The sequence below is a fragment of the Scyliorhinus canicula genome, chromosome 2 (genome assembly GCF_902713615.1).
Source record: "Scyliorhinus canicula chromosome 2, sScyCan1.1, whole genome shotgun sequence".
Taxonomy (NCBI): domain Eukaryota; kingdom Metazoa; phylum Chordata; class Chondrichthyes; order Carcharhiniformes; family Scyliorhinidae; genus Scyliorhinus; species Scyliorhinus canicula.
In genome coordinates, this window is record NC_052147.1 from 19438572 (window position 1) to 19451465 (window position 12894).

General features: G+C 48.7%; 1 protein-coding gene across 2 annotated transcripts in view; it reads right to left on the reverse strand.

Moving 5' to 3' along the window:
* The window catches only part of fbln5 (fibulin 5), a 98428-nt gene that overhangs the window by 23256 nt on the left and 62278 nt on the right, over positions 1–12894 (reverse strand). For both annotated transcript variants that reach the window (XM_038774536.1, XM_038774546.1), the window contains exons 5-7: positions 11242–11364; positions 6802–6918; positions 2607–2726 (exon numbers count right to left, since the gene is read on the reverse strand). In XM_038774536.1, coding sequence (XP_038630464.1) covers positions 2607–2726; positions 6802–6918; positions 11242–11364 — 360 coding nt within the window. The remainder of the gene's footprint in view (positions 1–2606; positions 2727–6801; positions 6919–11241; positions 11365–12894) is intronic.

Sequence of the window (12894 nt, forward strand, 5' to 3'; positions counted from 1 at the left end):
CAGAAGAGATTTACCAGGATGTTGCCTGGTATGGAGGGCATTATCTATGAGGAGTGGTTGAATAAACTTGGTTTGTTCTCACTGGAACGACGGAGGTTGAGGGGTGACCTGATAGAGGTCTACAAAATTCTGAGGGGCACACAGAGTGGATAGTCAGAGGCTTTTTCCCAGGGTAGAAGGTTTAATTACTAGAGGGCATAGGTTTAAGGTGCGAGGGGCAAAGTTCAGAGGAGATGTATCAGGCAAGTTTTTTACACAGAGGGTAGTTGGTGCCTGGAACTCGCTGCCGGAGGAGCTGGTGGAAGCAGGGACGATAGTGACATTTAAGGGGCATCTTGACAAATACATGAATAGGATGGGAATAGAGGGGTACGGACCCAGGAAGTGTAGAAGATTTTAGTTCAGACGGGCAGCATGGTCGGCACAGGCTTGGAGGGCCGAAGGGCCTGTTCCTGTGCTGTACTTTTCTTTGTTCGAAAATCTGGATTCTTTTAACTTACATGTCTCAGCACCTGACCATATGGTGCACTTCTTATGGAACACAACTTGCATTTATATTGCATACTTAACATTTCAAAAACATCTCAAGTTGCTGAAGAGCGCGATTGAACCAAAACATTTCTAAGCTGGATTCTTCCACTCCGCCCGCCCCAAGATTGGCACAGGCGAGACACGGACAATGGGAAAGTCCATTGACCTCGGGCGGGATTCCCCAGTCACCGGCCACGCTCGGTCAGAGAATCCCGCCCTAAGTGTCATTTTGGGCAAGTTTGCCGGGGTGCTTCTCACTGTTTGTTTGGGTGAGATTCACGCCGCTATTCAATCACAGCTGGGACGCAATCTAGCGGTCGCGTCCCACCTGAACGGGATCTAATGGAATTGTGCGAGATGTCCCAATCTGAATCCTGCCCATTGTGGGCGGGATCAGTATTTGGCAAATCTGCATACTAGAGAGAACACCTAGGTTGGGACTTTTTGGCAGTGCCCTCCCTGCGACCGGAAATTCCCGCCCGAGCTTAACGGACATTTATATGGTCGCCACGCCATCCGTGGCGATCTTGTGACGGGCGCGGCCAAAATATCCAGCCCCTAGTCTTACTCTAATATGCGTTTGCCTGATCTACCCGAGTTCCTGGAATCTATACCCCTTTGCCTTGGAGACCTTAGGCGAGTACTGTTTAGTACTGGTGCCCAGCAGGGAGAGGGAGGTGGTTGGCTGGCTTGCAGGCAAGGTGGCATCCTGAGACTGCCAGGCTGCAATGCTGGCATTGTGCCCATGCTGGTGTTCGGCCCAGGGGTGCCCTGCCCATGTGGGGTGCAGAGGAGGACCCCGTGGTTGTGGGGGAGGGTTTGAATGATTGGGGCGCCATTTAACACTGGTGGCCTGATCTCCTTCTGGACTGAAGACTTTTGGCGAGCAGAACTCCTCAGTGAAGTAAATGGGACCGTGTAGTCTTGGAGGGTATGCCAGGATGGTAATGCCATGGTGGCAGGGCCATGGTGCCTGGGTGCAAAATGGAGAGCCAGGGGGCCACCCTTCCCTGTCCCTGACCACCCAGGGCTCTCCAATGATCGAGGACAGCCCCCCCCCCCCCCCACCCTCCCCCCCCCCCCCCCCCCCCCCCCCCCCCCCCCCCCAGGTACTGTTAGGCCTGTTTCATGTTTGTGTGGACCAGTACTAAATGGCACCCAGTCCAGGCCTCGCTGGGGAAGCCGTTAGTTCCTGGGTTCCGGGAGAGTCTGGCGCAGACATATTTAAATGAGCCGTAGGGATCAGGTATGGGCGAGATCCAGGTCACGATGTCTCGCGAGGTTCAGATGAATCTCGCTAGATGCCTCAAGCATCGCGAATCTCTCACAACATTCCCCGGCCTTGTCGCATCACCAAGTCGATGTGCCAGGCCGATAAACCACGCCCAGATTTTCAATGTCAAACAAACCTCAGACCCGGATGCTATGGCAAGTACAACGCTGAGACAGGATACCAAACTCATTTCCAAACACAGTATAGTCAACACACAAACGGCAAGTTAGCACAACAGGGAAATCTGGCGTCCTCATATTCGCTTTGTCTGATGACAAAATGTTTATTTTTCAACAGGCTACTCGTAAAACCTTAATATTAGCCGAATGTTTTGGTTATTTCTTTCTGGTATCCAACATTGCAAACATGGCCCCATGAATAAAAATGAGGGTTTGAGCTTCCGGTTTAATTGAAAAGGAACGTGAACATTGCATGCAGCGATTTCACCGTTTGCCGCTTGGCCTCTTCTTGTCATTGATTTGTTAATTTAGTCGGCACAGACATAAACTTGTTCACATCCACTGGCCATAGACCCATCGAGTCTCGCTAGTTTCCAGCAGGTGGTTTGTATACTGATCATGCTGCATTATGGGTATGGACAACGAAAGGTCCTGGGAGTGTTTCCAACAACAGCCAGATCTCCAGTCGATCAAGTATGAAGTTAGCAAAACCATGGGGTCGTTCACGTATTGCCCGATGAAGTGTTCATTTGGGTTAGAGACACGCTGGCAGTGGGAGGTGAGGGATGGAGGCATGAAATTAAAGGCAGAATTTTAAAAAAGAAAACTGTTCCATCTCTTACCATCACAACCTGTTCCATCTGAGTTTAATTCATATCCAGTATCGCAGCGACAGAAGTAGGAACCATGCGTGTTGATGCAATGCTGGCTACAAGGATTCTCTCCAGCACATTCATCGACATCTACAGGACGGAGAACAAGTATCAGCACAGTGAGTCACTTTTGGGGGATAAAATATATCAGATGTCCTTTATCCCCCTCTGAAAATCATGCGATGACTCTCAAAAACCAATGCACAAACCTTTAATTTTTTAATAATCTTTTTAATAATGTTTATTGTTACAAGTTGGCTTGCATTAATACTGCAACGAAGTTACTGCGAAAAGCCCCTAGTTGCCACAATCCAGCGCCTGTTCAGGTACACAGAGGGAGAATTCAAAATGTCTAATTCACCTAATAGCAAGGGTTGGATTCTCCGATTCTGAGACTAAGTGCTGAAGCCGACGTGAGCCTTTTACGACTGAAAAAGCGGCGCACAACAGCCACCGATCCCCCGTCTGGTGGGGGGGGGGGGGGGGGGGCCTAGCCGGCACGCAGCGTAAAGCCCCTGGCTCTGGCTACCGATACGGCCGGAGAATTGCTGGGTCCATGGCCGCGCATGCGCACGGCGGCGGCCTCCGGCAGTCGCACCGTGCAACATGGCACCAGCTGCGCCTGGACCTGGCCTGCCAAATAGTGACCCCCTTTGGCCAGGTTCGCCACCCCCGGACCACCCCCCCCACCGGTGGCCCCAGCTCCCGCCAAATTCCTCTGCCCGCAGATCGGTCCTCCCCGACTGTGGCGATGCTGGACTCAGTCCCGACAATAAAATTGCATGAGAGACCCACGCCGTCGGGAACTCGGCTCATCGGGGGAGGAGCATCGGGGGGGGGAGGGCCTCAGGTAACATCATGAGGCCGTCCATACGGTATGCGGCGTACTCTGCAAGTATGCCATTTTGGAGGGGGCGGAGCATCACAAAAATGGCGCCGCCCCCATTTCGGCGCCAACATGGATTCTCCGGCTGTTCGTCGAACACGATTTCGGCGTCGGAGACAGGAGAATCCCGCCACATGTCTTTCGGGACTTGTGGGAGGAAACCGGAGCACCAGGAGGGAACCCACGCAGACATGGGGAGAACGTGCAGACTCCGCACTGTGACCCAAGCCGGGTATCGAACCTGGGACCCTAGCGCTGTGATGCCACAGTTCTAACCACTGTGCTACCGTGCCACCCAACTGTGCCACCGTGCCACCCATAGGGCCACATAGAGGCTACAAGAGGCAACTAGCAAAGAAAACAGCATCAAAGACATGCACATGGCTACATTTCTGTACATGAGATGAAAAGATACCACAGTTTTGATTCTAATAATTAGAAACAGCTACATGAGAAAAGTGAAAAATCGCCTTCTGTCCAAAGCAACAAGGGGGCTTGATGACCAAAACTGGAAGTTTGATGACCACAACTGGGGCAGCATGTGCTTGTTAGGTAATTTGGACATTCTGAATTCTCCCTCTGTGTACCTGAGCAGGCGCCGGAATGTGGCGACTGGGAACTTCTCACTTCCTTGACAGAGACAGAGTGGATAGTCAGGGTATCCCAGGGTAGTGGAGTCAATTTCTAGGGAGCATAGGTTTAAGGTGCAAGGGACAAGGTTTAGGGGAGATGTACGAGGCACGTTTTTACACAGGGAGTGGGTGCCTGGAACTCGCTGCCGGAGGAGGTGGTGGAAGCACCCTCCCCCACATCCATACAGAGTCAGTACCCTCCCCCACATCCATACACAGCCAGTACCCTCCCCCACATCCATACACAGCCAGTACCCTCCCCCACATCCATACACAGCCAGTACCCTCCCCCACATCCATATAGAGCCAGTACCCTCCCCTACATCCATACAGAGCCAGTACCCTCCCCCACATCCATACGGAGCCAGTACCCTCCCCCACATCCATACAGAGTCAGTACCCTCCCCCACATCCATACAGGGTCAGTACCCTTCCCCCACATCCATACAGAGCCAGTACCCGCCCCCACATCCACTCAGAGCCAGTACCCTCCCCCACATCCATACAGAGTCAGTACCCTCCCCCACATCCATACAGAGCCAATACCCTCCCCCACATCCATACAGAGCCAGTACCCTCCTCACATCCATACACAGCCATTACCCTTCCCCACATCCATACAGAGCCAGTACCCTCCCCCACATCCATACAAACAGTGAGTACCCTTCCCCACATCCATACAGAGCAAGTACCCTCCCCCACATCCATACAAACAGTGAGTACCCTTCCCCACATCCATACAGAGCCAGTACCCTCCTCACATCCATACAGAGTCAGTACCCTACCCCACATCCATACAGAGCCAGTACCCTCCCCCACATCCATATAGAGCCAATACCCTCCCCCACATCCATACAGTGTCAGTACCATCCCCCACATCCATACAGAGCCAGTACCCTCCCCCACATCCACTCAGAGCCAGTACCCTCCCCCACATCCATACAGAGTCAGTACCCTCCCCCACATCCATACAGAGCCAGTACCCTCCCCCACATCCATACAGAGTCAGTACCCTCCCCCACATCCATACAGAGCCAGTACCCTTCCCCACATCCATACAGAGCCAGCACCCTCTCCACATCCATACAGAGCCAGTACCCCTCCCCACATCCATACAGAGCCAGTACCCTCCCCCACATCCATACACAGCCAGTACCCTCCCCCACATCCTTACAGAGCCAGTACCCTCCCCACATCCATACAGAGCCAGTGCCCTCCCCCACATCCATACAGAGCCAGTACCCTCCCCCACATCCATACAGAGTCAGTACCCTCCCCCACATCCATACAGAGCCAGTACCCTCCCCCACATCCACACAGAGCCAGTACCCTCCCCCACATCCATACAGAGCCAGTACCCTCCCCCACATCCATACAGGGTCAGTACCCTTCCCCCACATCCATACAGAGCCAGTACCCTCCCCCACATCCATACAGAGCCAGTACCCTCCCCCACATCCATACAGAGCCAGTACCCTCCCCCACATCCATACAGAGCCAGTACCCTCCCCCACATCCATACAAACAGTGAGTACCCTTCCTCACATCCATACAGAGCCAGTACCGTTCCCCACATCCATACAGCAGTGAGTACCCTCCCCCACATCCATACAAACAATGAGTACCGTTCCCCACAAAACAATGAGGTGCAAAAGAGGTAACTTCAAAGTGGAGAGATAAGGGAGTTTGGCACTTATATGCTAAAAAGCTGGGTCACCAGGGTGGGTAACATCGAAGGTAAAGAATGATATATCCATAGCACAATAGGTGGAGAAAGGGACTCAGTGGAAGGAGCTACCATCACAGCTCCACCCAGTTGTAGAAAACAGTCTCCCCTGAAAACAAATTATTGCTAAAAGGGCAGTCTGTTAAAATCCAAAACTGGAACCGAGAGGATTAGGCCTTTGCTAAAATTGAAGACAGTTTTCCTGAGTAACCTGAGCCTGGTAATTATCTGCTAGATTCAACTGGTAAATTTATATAATATTGGATGCTGTTTGGGAACACGGGGCATCTCAGACTTCAGGAAACCTAGATAGTTGGGAACACATGTACTACCATGTGTATAGTCATCAGTGTCGTCAGGTGTACTGTTGTAGTGTATTATAGTCCTTCCTGTCATGTTCTTCTTTTTAAGTTAATAAATATTCTTTATTAATTGTTCAGGAAATGACTTGACTATTCCTTCCGGGTTTGTATGTCTTTTCTCAGCTGCCAAATTGGAAATATTCATCACGAAGAATCGGTGTTCCACATTACCCTTCTAGATTTTGGGATAGCTTCGCATTTAACATCAGCGGGGTTCTTAACACACGGCATAGAGAGAAATGTGCGACCAACTGAGCCATGACTGATACAAATAGGGACATTCCTGTTGCCATGAAGGAACAGAGAAATATACAGGTTCTAATACAGGATAGATGGCTTTAATGATGAGGTGAACATCTCTTCCTAGCTTCTCATGAACTTACGTTGGACATTGTTAGCAATATAGAAAATTGCCATTGAGTAACAAGAAATAACATTTTCCCTTGACTCAGATACTTGATACACATTTGGCCTATTGAACTGGGATGTCCAATGATTTCAAAAGTAAGTTCAGGGGCCGTCCACTCTGCATTTTATCACTTAGATGGAATGATTCTACCTTGACATGACCTCCCATCGAGATTCAGCAGAAATCCAGAATTACACTGGCAGGAGTAGGACCCAGCGACGTTGGCACACAGCTGCTGACAGTATCCATGTCGACATTCATCAATGTCTGATGAGGAAACAGAGGGGAGTTAAATCTTAATTTAGGGGAGCGATGCATTTACGTGCTTCGAACAAGCGATAATCACGTAACATTTCATTTTATTTACGCTAAAGCGCGCCAGAAGGAAAGGCTCCTCGCAGATTGGTTTGCCATTTTGTCCTGCAGCCCTGATCACCCCCGCCCCTCCTGCATTTTGCCTCCCCCCACACCCCACCCAACCCTGGGGTAGCCCCCAAGAATCCCCCTTCACCAACCCCCTCTACCTAGCAAGACTCCACCCCTGGGCCTGACCCCTGGCAGTGCCAACTTGACACAAGGGCACCTTGGCACTGCCAGCCTGGCACCTTGGCAATGCCCCAGGCACCCTTGAAGTGCCAACCAGGAATCTTTAAGTGGACCAGTACTAAACAGTGCCCTGGCAATGTCTGCCAGGCACGGCCAGTGAGTCTGCCTGATTAGATTATGATTTTCCAAATGTGCTGTTATAACTTCCTTAATTATTGATTCAAACATTTTTCCAACAATAAATATTCGGCTAATTGGCCTGTAGTTACTTTCCCTTTTTGAATAGGGGTGTCACTGGCAGTCCTCCAATCCTCAGGTACTTATCCAGATTCCAAGGATCTTTGAAAATTACAACCAATGCATCCATTATTTCTGTAGCTACTTCTTATAGGATCCTAGGAAGCAAGCCGTCAGGGCCAGGGGACTTACCTGCCTTTAGCCCCATTAATTTGTCTAATACTACTTCTCTAGTGATGGTGATGGGATTTAATTACTCCCCTGTATTCTTTAGTATTAATGGGATGGTTGAAGTATATTCCACCTTTAAGATTAATGCAAAATATCTGTTTCACTCATCTGCCATTTCCGTGTTCCCCATAACTATCTCCCCAGATTCATTTTCTATGGGGCCTATGTTCACTTTGACCTCTGTCTTCCTTTTTATATATTTAAAGAAGCTCTTATTGCCAGTTTTTATATTCCTTGCTAGTGGGTCCCGTAGTTTATTTTCTCTCTCTATTATCTTTTTAGTCTTCCTTTGCTGGCTTCTGAATTTATTCAAGTCTTTCACTATCACTGACTTTTGCCTCCTTATATGCTTTTTCTTTCAACTTAATGCTCTCCTTAATTTCCTCGGTTTACCATGGTTGGTTTATCCTTCCCTTGACTCTTTCCTCCTTAGTGGGATATATTTGTGCTGAGAGTCACAAATTACCTCCTCAAATGTCTGTCACTGCTTGTTTACTGTCTTTCTTGCTAATCTATCCACCCAGTCCACTTTCGCTAACTCTATCCTCATTTAATTGTAATTCCCTTTATTTAAGTTAAGCACAGTACTTTCAACGCAGGTTTTTCACTCTCAAAACTGAATTATTAATTTCCATCATGTTATGATCACTGCTTCCTAGGGGATCTTTTACTCATCAGTAATCTATTAAACCTCCCTCATTATCCATTACCAGATCCAAGATAGCCTGTTCCTTGGTTGACTCCATGACATATTGCTCTAGGAAACTATCCCTAATGCATTTCATGAATTTGTTGTTGCAGCTATCCTTTCCAGCATAATTAACCCAATCTACATGAAGATTAAAGTCTGCCATTGTTATTGCTATATTCTTTTTACATGCTCCTTTTATTTGTTGATGTATTTCCTACAGTGTTACTATTATTTGGGGGTCTATCCCCAAGTCTTCTTTCCCTTACTGTTTTTCACCTCCACCCAAATGGACTCTACATCATCAGAGTCTAGGTTGTTTCTCACAACTGTCCTCATTCCATCTCTTATTAACAGTGCTAACCCACCACCTTTTCCTTCCCTCCTGTCTTTCAGAAAGATCAAATATCCCTGAATATTAAGTTCTGAGTTTTAATCTCCTTGTAACCATGTCCCCATAATGTCTATGAAATTGTGTCCATTTACCTCGATTTGCACCATCAATTCATCTACCTTACTCCGAATGCTTCATGCATTAAGGTACACAGCCTTTAGTCTTGCCTTTTTGGCATTTTAATCATCCAAATCTTTCTTTGTGCTGTGGCCTTATTTGCCTCTCGTCCTCGCTCACCCTGTCTACCGTTTTTGCATTTTACTATTCTTTATTATTGTCCTTGTTTCTCTTTCACTTACCACCCTGCTTAAGTTCCCATCCCCTTGCCATTCTAGTTTAAACCATCCCCAACCACACTCGCAAACACCCACCCTTGGACATCAGTCCCAGTTCTGCCCATACCCATCCAGTTTGTACTGGTCCCACTTCCCCCAGAACCGGTCCCAATGTCCCAGAAGTCTGATACCCTCCCCCTTGCACCCTTACAATTTCAGCCAGGTATTCATCTGAAATAGCTTCCTATTTCTACTCTGATTCGCACATGGCGATGGTAGTAAACTGAGATCACTACTTTTGCAGTCCTACTTTTCAACTTACTTCCTAACCCCTTATATTCTGCCTTGAGGACTTCATCCCTTTTTTTATTAACCTATGTCGTTTGTACCAATGTGTACCACAACCACTGGCTGTTCACCCTCTCCCTGCAGAATGTCCTTTAACTTCTCTGAGACATCCTTGACCCCAGCACCCAGGAGGGAACATACCATCCAGGAATCCTGTTTGAGGCTACAGAAACGCCCATCCTTCCCCTTACAATTGAAACCTCTCTAACTACAACATTGCCACACTTTTGAAATCCTCCTCTGTGCAGCAGGGCCAACCCTGGTGCAACAAATTTGCCTTTCTCCTGAGGGGCCACTCCCCTCAACTGTATCCAAAGCAGTATACCTGTTTTGCAGGGGAATGACCACAGGAGATTCTGGCACTGCCTGCCTAATCCTCTTGCTGTGCCTGATGGCCATTCATTCCCTTCCTGCCTGTGGAGTCTGAGCCTGCGCTGTGACCACCTCTCTATACGTGCTAACCACAATAATCTCCACCTCCCAGATGATCCACAGTGTCCCCAGACACTGCTCTGAAACCTGGGCTGTCAGGATCTGTCGCTCGAGATGCCTCCTGCACATATGCTGGCCATGACCAGTGGAAATATTTCCGGCTTCCCACATGGAGTACAAGGAGCACACCACGGCTTGGATCTCTCCTGCTATGACCAACCTCTTTAAATTAAACCTTTAGAAGATTTTTAATATCAGGTAATGTTAATTACTCTGGGACCCTTCTTTCCTGGTCCTCATGACGACAAAATATAGCACTTACAAACTATAAGCGATTAAAGTAGGAAAGGCCTACCTGACCTTACCCACTACTTATCAATCAACTCTCTTCCCTGGAGCCTCTACTGCATCCGCAGTCCAACACACTCTCTGAAGAGTGAAAAAGTTAGAAAGCAAAGAGCACCACTTTCCCCTCAGCAGCAAATTCACATGATGCTCCAAATTCCCGATACCCACACTCACTCTGGCTGCGTCTCACTCAGGATGTGTGCTCTCCCGCTGCTCGTGGACAAAGTTCAACAGCATCTGATGAGCGTGCACGTTCCGTGACGCGGAGGCCCTGCCGATCTTAGTGGCAGCATCTCGTTTAGATAACAGAATGCAGAGTCCTGCATCAAACCTGGATACATCGACTGCCCAGTTGGTGATTGGGAGCAGGAACCTGGGGCAGGAAAGCCGTGGGAATGATCCAGAGGTCTGGCTGGGATCGGGGTGCCTGATCCGTATTGGGGCTTCTCGCCTTGAAAGGATGGGGAATCTGAATTGTGATGTCGCGTAGGTTATAAATTTGAAATCCCCATGTGATCAGTATTAGGTTAAGGTTAATTGGGTTTGCCAGAATAATATGATCACAGAAACTCTGGGCACGCCCGCTCAGGGACTGGAAATTCCCGCCCGAGGTCAATGGACCTTTGGTTTAGTCTGTTATGTTTAGTGATCTGCCCGCGACAATTCCTGAGCGGGGCAGGACCTGGAAGATTTAGGTCTCTATCTTATTGTGAACTGAACTTTACAATTGTTAATTGGAATAATATGATCACACTTAGGGGAGGACTCTCCCCTGCATATTCTACAGCTCTCTCCCCGAGAGTAGTGTTTGGAAATCGCCACAACAGTGGGACGGGGTTTGAGAGGGATGTGAGGGTGAGGGTTGGATCGGGGCAGTCTGGGTTGGGTGGAGGGGTGATGCAAAGGGGGTTGACGCCTGGACATGATTGATGGGATAAGATGGGTCTGGGGGATGGTGGTGGAAGCGGCAACAATTTGAGCCCTGATCGACTTTGTGCCCATTTTTTCCTGCAGGAATAGCATCACTGAATGGAGATTCCGGGCAAGTTACTTTATTTCCTTCGCATATGTTGGAATAAATTGGCACTTACCCATGCACTGTCCATCTACTAACCAATAACCCTCATTGCAGGAGCAACTGTAACCTCCCTCGGTGTTTATACAGATCTGCGAAGGGTTACATTGGTGTGTCCCTGATGTACATTCATCGATATCTGTACAGGGAAAGAAAGCCAAACATGTCAGCAATGCTGCAAATTACTTCTGGGTCTTTCTTTAAAGGTGGAAGTCAAAGAGGGAGATGACTTGCTCAGCTGGAGACAGCCACAATATTACACTGGATACAAGGTACTCAAATAACATCATCTCCCGCGGGACAGTTTCCCTTTTTACTTTCACTTTGCACTGGCCATATACAGGGGCAGGTATAGCACAGTGCGCTAAATAGCTGGCTTGCAATACAGAACAATGCCAGCAGCGTGCGTTCAATCCCTGTACCAGCCTCCCCGAACAGGTGCTGGAATGTGGTGACTAGGGGCTTGTCACAGTAACTTCATTGAATTCTACTTGTGGCAAGAGATTATTATTATTATTTCCAAATTAAAAGCTTAAATATTTCTCCTGTTCATCTGGGCAGCATGGTAGCATAGTGGTTAGCACTGTGGCTTCACCGCGCCAGAGTCCCAGGTTCGATTCCCTGCTGGGTCACTGTCCATGCGGAGTCTGCACGTTCTCCCCGTGACTGGGTGGGTTTCCTCCGGGTTTCCTCCCACAGTCCAAAGGTGTATAGGTTAGGTGGCTTGGCCATGTTAAATTGCCCTTAGTGTCCAAAAAGGTTAGGAGGGGTTATTGGGTTAAGGGGATAGGGTTGAAGTGAGGGCTTAAGTGGGTCAGTGTAGACTCGATGGGCTGAATAGCCTCCTTCTGCACTGTATGTTCTATGTTCTATGTTACAGGCAATAGGAAAAAGAAAGACTTGCATTCATACAGTGCTTTCCATAGCCTTGTAACAAAGCACTCCAACGTCAATGATGACACTTGTGCTGTAAGAAACCATACAATCCATACAATGCAGAAGGAGGCTGTTTGGCCCATCGAGTATGAACCGACCTTCCGAAAGAACATCCGACCTAGGCTCATTCTCCTGCCCAATCCCCGTACCCCGCACATTGATCATGGCCAATCCACCCAACCCGCACATCTTTGAAACGTGGGAGGGAATCGGGGAACCCAGAGGAAACCCACACAGACACGGGGAGAACATGCAGACTCCTTACAGGCAGTCACCGGAGGCCAAAAACGAACTATGTCCCTGTGGCTTTGAGGCAGCAGTGCACACCATTGTGCCATTGTGTCGCCTCGCAGCACTCTCACACAAATAGCAACGTGATAACGACCAAGCAAACCTGCTTCAGTGACGTTAGTTGAGGGATAGATGTTGGCCATCACAACTGCTTCACTCTTCTAAGTAATGGAGTCTGGGGGTCTTTTATACCCACTTCAGAGGGAAGACAGCACCTCGGTTTAACGTCACGCCTGAAAGACGGCATCTCCTTATGGTCAGCCTGGATTTTTGTGTTCCTTTCTCTGGAATGGGGCTGACAATCTGGGAAAGGCACTCCGGTGTTTTTTCATTGGGCATGGGAAGTTTAGCCTGGTCGCGCAGTAATCAACTTTAGTTTCATTGGCTCATTCATTGGGGGAAATGTAGGATAAATGTTTGCGTTCCAATGATTGTAAACAAT